The following is an 8,629-nucleotide window of genomic DNA, read 5'->3' as shown; positions in this document are numbered from 1 at the left end:
TTAATCCTGTAAGTTCAAAGGTCTGCAGTTCTCAAGTTTCCTGGGAAGGAAGGAGACACACATTTTTGTGACAGCCTTTTGCTGCCTTGCTGCTGTCACCTGATTAAGCGAATATTCAGGCTGTCAGCAGGGAGAGCCCTCAGCTCAGCAGCTCATCTGACTCAGCAAGGAGAGGGACAGGGGGCAGATTCTACGGTTTATAAGCCTTGTGACTCTGGGAGGCAAACTGCTTGAGTTATCTGTGCTCTGATTTTCCCTATCTGTAAAGTGGACAAGTGGTTGTGAGAATGAGAGAGAATGAGAGAGAGAATGAGAGAGAGAGAGAGAGAGAGAGAGAGAGAGAGAGAGAGAGAGAGAGAGGTCTGCTGAACTCAGCTCACCTGAAGCGTCTGTGTAGTGACTACATGAGCCACCAGCCATCAAAGGAAGAGGGGCCTGAAACACCACAGCTCCCAGCGTTGTCTGATCTGTAATGCGAAGGTATACCCTGAGGATACCCAAAGACAGAAGGAAAACCCAATAAAGACCACTTGCTGGGCAGAGCCACCTGGGAGTTGATCCACATCCTTTAATTTTTAAAAACGAGCAGACTGACAATCTTGTGCTCTTTGGGTTTGCCAATAAAAAGTTTGTTATGCAAAACAGCCCAACCCTTTAATAATACTGTAAATATCTCAGAAAGGATATATTGCATCATTTCTAATGAATATCAAAAAAGTTGTCACAATGACATGTCCCCTTGCTCCCACTGACCCTCCCCTCCTCCCTACAGTTACCCAAATACTAGTATGAAATTACAAAAAAAAGAAAGAAAGAAAGAAAAAAAGAAAAACAAAAAAGAAAAAAAAACAAAAAAGGAAAAAAGAAAAAGAAAGGAAGAAGAAAGCAAAAAACAACAACCCCCAAACCACAAGCCTCCCTCTACCCAGCCCCATGAGTAGTGTTAAGAATGTCAAGTGTTAAGGGCCACATGTACAACACGTGTGTCTATAGTAACAGACATCAGGGATCTGTCTATCCATCTATCTGTCCATGAGGGAGGTGGTGGTGAGGCGCAGTAGCAGCAATGGGCAGCCTCCCTTCTCAGGGGTGGGGTGGAGGGGACAGCCATCGAGGACCAACCCCACAGGTCATCTTCAAGATGATGCTGGCCTTCCCAGAAGGAATACGTGGTGTGTGTGTGAGCAGCTGGGGGTGGTGTGCCCTGGACAAGTGCCCAATTAGATGGGGGTGGTGCTGGGCATTTGGCTCAGCCAGTTCAGGCTTTAGGTGGGAGGGAGGGGGCTGGGCAGAACAGCTAAGAGTCCGGAAGCGTTGGGCAAATAGAGCATTCAGGTCACTGGAGCCTTAGCGTGAAGACATCTCACCTTTCCTCAGACAGATCTAGGAAACTACAGGAAGAGGGAAAGAGTGACCTTCCCTCCACTTCCCATCCTCCAATAGCTGGGCAGACAAAGAACCCAGCAGCTGAGGAAGAGCAATCTGTCTAAGAGGTCTGAGCCAGGCAGGAGGGAGCGGCACCAGCCTCCCCCTAGAGACCACCTCTGCTCTTCGTTTCCAAGGAAGAGCCTGACAAGTGGGTGGCCAGTTCTTCCCTCTGGAAGCGGAGGCTCCTCAGACCCAGGTGACAGGCAGGTGGGATGGCTCCAGAGTAAGGTGTCTGCCCACAGGATCTGCAGGGGTAGGCAGGTAGGTAGAAAAGAGAGCAGGGGACAAGGCAGGGGTCAAATCAGGGTGCACAGGGAAGGGACTGTGGGTGGAATCCAGCCCCAGGCCTCACTGTAGCTCCCCTGCAGGGGCGGCCGTAGATCCTAAGCCATAGATCCTGGCCAGGCAGCTGCAAGAAGAGATGGCTACCTTCTGATCATCCCTACCGAGGAAGGAGGGACAGAGCTGGTGGCCAAGAAGGCTGGACGGATGGTGGGGGCCCCTGCCACGGGGGCTGGGGGGTGCACCGGTAAAAGGATCAGGGTTAAGCTAAAACTCCAGTTGCTAGGGAAACCCACCTCCCCACATCATTGGTGGTAAGTTTGACTTAAGATAGGCAAGGTGGGTAGGTGGTAACCAGGGGACAGAGAAGAGAAGAGGTCTACAAGCCTCTGCGGGTCAAAGCAGCTCTGCGAAGCAATGAGTCGCGTACTCTTCCCTGCTTTGAAGGGAAGACTCCTCTCAATCTCCGCCCCCTGCCCGCCCCAGGTCTGGGAGATGGAGAAACTAGGGGCCAGGGAGAGAAAGGAGGAGCCACAGTCACTTGAAGGGGCAGTCAGCAACTCCTGGTCACTCAGGAGTCCTGATGATGGTGGGATGCTTTGCTTCTCTGCCTTGCAACCTTGACATGTGGAAGGTGTCACTGGGAAAAGGGGAAGACGAAAATAAAAAAGAAAAAATAAAATAAAACAAACTGGTCCCAGGGCACAGAGGAGGGTGGCCGGGGAAGTTCAGAGATAAAACCAGGAATCACTGAACATCAGAGGCAGATGGGCACCGCTCCCCTACTCCACCTGCCCCCTGAATACGAGTTGACAGTACATAATACAAGAACTCTAGAAAACACCGGCTGAGCCACCCTAGGCCAGGATCTGCTAGTCACTGTACAGAATTATCTTGGTGAGGTGGATAAGCCCACGATCACTGGGAAGAGGCGAGGGTACAGGGCACACAGTGGCCGGCTGGGAGTTAACTTGTTAATAAGTCCTGTGCAGACGAGCAAGCCCCTAACATTAGGTGAAGTACGAGGTTCGGGATTCATTTACACGCAGGGAAGGAAGGTTGGAGCTGCATCCAAATGGCTGGTGGGGACTCAGAAGTGCGTCTCCTTCTCTGTGATGGCAGAGATGGTGCCGTCGCCCTTGACCTTGGCCTCACAGTCATTAACGGTCACCGTCCGTGGGCTGGCCCCGAGCTTGCCCCGCATTTTCAGATCGGCGCTGGGGACTGTCAACTTCTGTAATTTCTAGATGGTTGGAGAGGAGGAGAAGGCTTTGTAAGCAAGGATGCTGTGTGCCAGGTCTGTCCATTCTGCCTCCCCAGCCGTATAAACGTTCCTTGGAGCCATCAGACTGGGGCCAACCCCTGGCTTTGCCTTACTTCTCAGTCTCTGGGTGAGTCATTACCTCTTTGAGTTCCTACCACCAGAAACAGGGATGTCTGAGATCCCGTTCCTGTCAATAAGCAAGAAGTAAGGGAAGGGAGACATTTAGCTCCTGCAGCGTGGATGTGGAAGGTAACCAGGACTATAGTCAAAGTCAGGGCTGCCACCCTGTTCCTTCCTTGGCAGGAGGGGCAGCTGGGCTTTGAAGTGGCCTGACGGCTGTTCCAGGCAGGGTCCTGACCTCTGGCCGCATCACTGTACCTGTGAGCCAGGATGACAGGCACTAACCAGAGGGAATGGGACTTCCAGGGCCACTGATGTGAATGTTGGTTGATCAGAGTCCTATCCTGCCCTGGGCTTGTCACCACACCACTGCAGTGCATGGGGAGAGCTCTATATTCTTACTGAGCTTCTCAAGCTATGCTTAGAGGCAGACGCCACCCCTAATTCAGCTGCCTCAACCTCTTGGAATGCACCTCACGCATGGGCCCCACCTCAGCATCATCTGCCTGGCCCTGGGACCAGGATTCAGGAAACCCTCCTGAGCATGGGCCCTTCCCTGGGGTGGGGGTGGGGGGTAGGGAAGCTGCAAGAACTCTGAGGTGGCTCAGTGCTCAAGGGCCAGGTTGGTTCTCTTCTCTCCAATGGAAGCCACACTGTCTAGGTAGAATTACTATTTAGATTCATGGCAGCGGATTGACTCTGCTCCCACGTGCCAGGCCCTGCATCAGGTTCTTGTCGTAGACCAAGGTTAAGAGAAGAGGCCCTGGAGGCAGGTGCCTGGGTTTGAACTCCTGCTTAATCACCTACACAGCTAAGATGTATAACCTTGGTGCTTCCCCGTCCTCAGCTGCTGGCCAGAATTATTGTGAGGCTCAGGCCAAAGATCCAAGCACAGCTCCATCATGATTCTTCCTCTGGGCTGTTCTGCTGGGAAGGTCCTTATACAACTCCCCACCCCACCCCTACCCCCCGAAAGTCCTCCTAGTGAGTTGTCATGTGCAGATCACAAAGCGGGGAGACCTGAGGCTAGACCAGATCAGATCAGAGAGCTCACTCTGTAACAAGTCCTGCTGTCTCGATAGATAGGATATGCACCGAGGTAACAGAAAGAAGCTGGAATCAGGCTTGTAAGTACCAGGAGGCTGCTGGAGGGCTGAGCACCATGTCCCAAGGCTGAGATTGTGAAGTCCCAGGTCAATTCCCCTATGGACAGTTCCCCTATGGACAGGTCCCAATCTGCATTAACCAACTGCCCTTGACCAGCATGTCCTGTAAACAACCAAAGGGACCTTCCCCATCCATCTGTCCCCGTGGGCAGGGAGCTGGAGGAAGCATTTTAGGTGACACTTGTGTTTCCCTGTGGCCTGTCCGAGATGACATTTGGCTACACCTCAGTTCGGATCCTGATTCAAATGCTTTCCCTGTAGGAACTCGCAGACCGTTTCTACCCTCTATCAATTACCCTCTATCAATTAAGGGGCCCTATCAACCTGTTTGGCGGGTGGGAGGCTGAGGTGGAATTCACAGAATCTGGCTTAATCCAGAAATCTCAGAGGTGCTTCTGGCACTGTCTAAGGATGGACTCCCGCCCAAAGAGGAGCCTGCTGCCGTTCTCCTTCCATTCAGACCCAGCCTCCCCAGCCTTCCTCCACCACACTCACCTCGGGCAGGGTGCCCTCTGTCTTCCACAGCTTAATGAAGATCCAGAGTGGGATACACAGCATGGAGGACAGAGCCATGAGCCAGCCGATGCCGTAGCCCCAAGCAGGATATGTGTACACATTGTTGTACTTGAGCGGCTTGTACTTGACCAGGAAGAAGATGAAGATGCCCTGTGGAGAGGCAGAAGGAGGAGGAGGTTCTTGGTGGTAACCGTCAAACCTGCCCTATTTCACGGGCCCAGGTACCTCAACTGTCCACAGTGGGCTTGAGGCAGAACCATGGGAGGAAGTCAGTCTGACTGTCAGAACACAGGGGCTGTGGCCTTGGGGCCCAGGCTCTCAGGGACCTTGGGGGCTCTTCAGGGCTGTGGCATCTGCCCCCTTTCCCAGGACCCTCTTTCCCAGCCTCTGCCCACACAAGAGGTTGTCTTAGGGCTGTCTCGAACCTGTTGTTCTGACGTTTTCAATTGGGAAGATAAGTTCAGACGCGTCCAGAACCAAAAACAGGACAGAGAATAGTGGGGCCATTTTTTTCTGTCAAGCATGGAGAAGGCTTACCAAGGCTGGTCTGTGGCCTGGTTCCAGGGATAGAGCCTAAACCTTGACATTCTCCTCAACTCTGAAAGTCAGTAACAGATCTCCTCACTCATGTGTGCCTACCCCTGGTCTCCAGGGAGGTAGACCAATGTCGGGCTGGTGTGCCTAAGGCCCTCACAGGGGAGAAACCTGTTCAGGGTCACTCAACACTTGAGTGAGGCCTTGTCTCACCAAACCCTGGGACATCAGCTCTGGAGAGTATCAGGTGGCAGGGACCTTGGGGACATGACCCTCCTTAGGGCTGGCCTCAGCTGAGCTGACTGGAGCTGAAGAGTGGCTGAGGGGATGGGGGGTGCTCTTCTGCTGGCCTTACCGCACAAATCCCAGGGGTCACGACTTTCCAGCACCACTTGATGAGTGACAGTGGCCGGTAACCAATCATGTCCTCAATATTGTCATAGAACCGGTTGCTTCCTATCCAGAGGAAAGCAGACAAGCGTACGTATTTCAGAGAAGAGGCAAGTGGGTCTATGTGGGACCTAGCGAGTTTGGGCTTGAGAGTCGAGTACCTGCATTTAAAGCGGGATCCCTTTAGGATGACGTTATTAGGTAGTCTTATTGTGTTCTAGGAAGCAGGGCTCTACAGAGATCCTTAGGTCAGTGGTGCGGGTGCTGCTTTCTGATCCTGGCTGGAGATGAGATCTTTCTCCATTTACACTCTCTTACCATGGAAATCCTTCACCAGGACCGGAAGCACCAGTCTTCCGGTCCTGGTGAAGAACCAGGATGGCATTGCCCAGTACTGGACTTGAACTCCAGAACCATGAGTTCTGCTCACCCTCTACTTCTTCTGTAGCCCATGGCAGCCATTTCTTTGCAGTGATGCAAAACCACTAACACAACGGGAAGGGTGAGCTGAGGGCCTGGTGATTCATGGGGAACAGGGCTCTGGGGAGCATACTGTCTGGGCTGCTTATGAGTAGTGACTATGGCTCCAAAGCTATACTTTGCTTGCCCTGGAGACAGCAGCCCTCATCCTGGTTTGTGTGAGGACCAGAACAGGGAATGAATGATGGGGTAGCTTGTGCTAGGGGCTCTGCCTCATGTTTCCCTCTGGAACACAATTTTCACAAAGGGGAAAACTGAGCCTCAGGATAGGACTGGCCAGTTATCAGGGGTATGGATCCTGAACATCCTATGCTGGCACAAAAACAGGAAGGTCTTGTGACAGTAGGAAGGGCCCTGAGTCCCCAGGGAAAGTACTGAGCCAGATACAGTTTACCAGACCCCAGCGGTCCAGCCTCCACTTACCATACACCCAGCCGATGCAGACACACTCGAAGATGGCCACGAAGAGCAAGCACATGCCACTGGCGGCGTATGAGTCAAAAAGCTGGAAGATGTACATGCCTCCCTGAGGGCAGGAGGACAGACACACAGACAGACATGTTGGAGAACAGGGTCAGTAGCCAGCCTTTGTGTGGTCTTCTCTCTGTTCTGGTAGCTGCTAGTCGGTCAGTTTGCTCATTTCTAGCCTGAGTGCTATGCACTCTGCAGCTGGGTTTTCCAAGGCCCTGTCCTGCCGAGATGGCATAGGTAGTCTGTGGCTTCACTGAAACCAGAGTGGGTGGCCGACGGCTTCAACACCTCTCCCCAGAGTCTCTCCAGCAGCCTCCAGGTAGGCCTTCCTGCCGTTGGTCTCACCCTCTTCCATATTTTCAGAGATTTCAAATCACCCTCAGTTCCCCCCAACCTGGTCCACCACCCATTCTCAGCAAAGTGGCCTCCTCTTGCACTTAGTTGAGTTCTTTCAAAGCTCAGCTCAAATGTCACTTCCTCTGAGAAGCCCTCAGTCCTCAGCCTCACTCTTTCTTCAGGCCTCCAGGCCATCTTGTTTGAACTCACAATTTAATCCTAAAAGCGCCTGTTGACAGCTGAGAGCTCTGACCTCTGCTCAGGAAGCTCCCATCTTATTGTACCTGCAGCTCCCAGCTCAGAGTCCAGAGCACTGTAGGTCCCCTAAAGATGTAAGTAGAGTCACTTAGAACATAGGCTCTGTGGCATGGTACTGACTGGCTTGCCTAGAGCCATGTCCCACTCTCTGGCTCAAAAATGGACACACAGTAGGTGCACAACAATTCATCTTTGGGATGAATTACTGATGAAAGTGCGTCTGCGGGCCCACTCTGTAACACATGGCTGACCCCCTGGTGGCCGGTATTAACTGACAACTTGACTAGAATCAGCATTGACTCTGGGCATGTCTGAGGGAAAGTTTCTAGAAAGAATTGACCAAAATGAGAAAAACTTGGCCTTGGTGTGTAGCACCTTCTAACAGGGGGCCCAGATAGACAGAGTTGAGGGAAAGCATGCGTTCACCCATCACTGAGTGAGCGCTTCTACTATGGCCTCCACCATCATCCACAGACCCTAGCCGCTCTAGCCTTCCAACGCAGACACAATGCTAGCAACTAACTTTCCAGTGATCTCTTGGGCCTCCAGTTCTAGTTTGCAACCACTGGGCTGTCCAGCTTCATGGGCTGAGCAGCTACCAGGTCCTCCTCTGCAGGAAAAAACCCTGACCATGTAAGACATCCCAGTGACCCCCTTTTACACCCTGTTCCCCTAGAGGGCCCTAAAGACCCCTTGCCAGTTTCGCTTGAATGGTACAGTCTAGCTCTTCACATAGCGTTTATACAATGGTAGGCATTATGAATAATCCAGAGGTGATTGGTACGCACAAAGCAGGATGCGTGCTGGTCCCAGGAATCCTGGGAATCCATGGATTTGCTGCTCGTGGTGGTTCTGGTGTGAAGGGATGAGTGTCTGAGCAAGTCTGAAGAGGAAGCTCAATGGAAGCCCTGACACTCAAAGGGGTCCAGGAAGGCCCTTCATGAGGACCGGGATTGGGGGTCGGGGGTGAAAGCCTGGGAGAACAAGGGAGGGAGAGGCCATGTGGTCAGAACCATGGCTGTGGCCAGCACAGAGTGAGCCCAAACCAGCCTATTCCATTTAACGACACCATCAAACTAAAAAGAGAGAAGGGGTATTGCTCAGGGGTAGAGCTCGTGCCTATCATGCAAAAGGCGAGCTCAGGCTCAGCATCAGCAAGGAAAAGGACAGAAATTAACAAGAAATTCACTAAGTCTAGGTCCCCTAGCAGCCGGGTGTCTGGCTCAGTCCGTGCAAAGGTGCAAGTTCATTCGTGCGTTCGTGTGTTCCTTCCTTCCTTCCTTCTTCCCCCCTCTTTCTCCCTCTTTCTCCTTTTCTTTTTCTTCCTTTCTTCCTTTCTTCCTTTCTTCCTTTCTTCCTTTCTTCCTTTCTTCCTTTCTTCCTT

At 52.3% G+C, this 8,629-nt stretch overlaps 1 protein-coding gene across 1 annotated transcript in view; it reads right to left on the bottom strand.

The window, feature by feature from the left end:
• Nucleotides 1-555: 555 nt before the first annotated feature.
• Slc6a11 (solute carrier family 6 member 11) overlaps nt 556-8,629 on the bottom strand; it is a 119,362-nt gene continuing 111,288 nt past the window's right edge. The window contains exons 11-14 of the mRNA XM_021190390.2: nt 6,604-6,706; nt 5,666-5,766; nt 4,756-4,926; nt 556-2,953 (exon numbers count right to left, since the gene is read on the bottom strand). Of these exons, the coding sequence (XP_021046049.1) occupies nt 2,801-2,953; nt 4,756-4,926; nt 5,666-5,766; nt 6,604-6,706 (528 nt within the window). The 3' untranslated portion in view covers nt 556-2,800. The remainder of the gene's footprint in view (nt 2,954-4,755; nt 4,927-5,665; nt 5,767-6,603; nt 6,707-8,629) is intronic.

Source organism: Mus pahari, chromosome 2 (assembly GCF_900095145.1).
Source record: "Mus pahari chromosome 2, PAHARI_EIJ_v1.1, whole genome shotgun sequence".
Lineage (NCBI taxonomy): Eukaryota > Metazoa > Chordata > Mammalia > Rodentia > Muridae > Mus > Mus pahari.
This window is presented reverse-complemented; position numbering and strand designations above follow the sequence as displayed.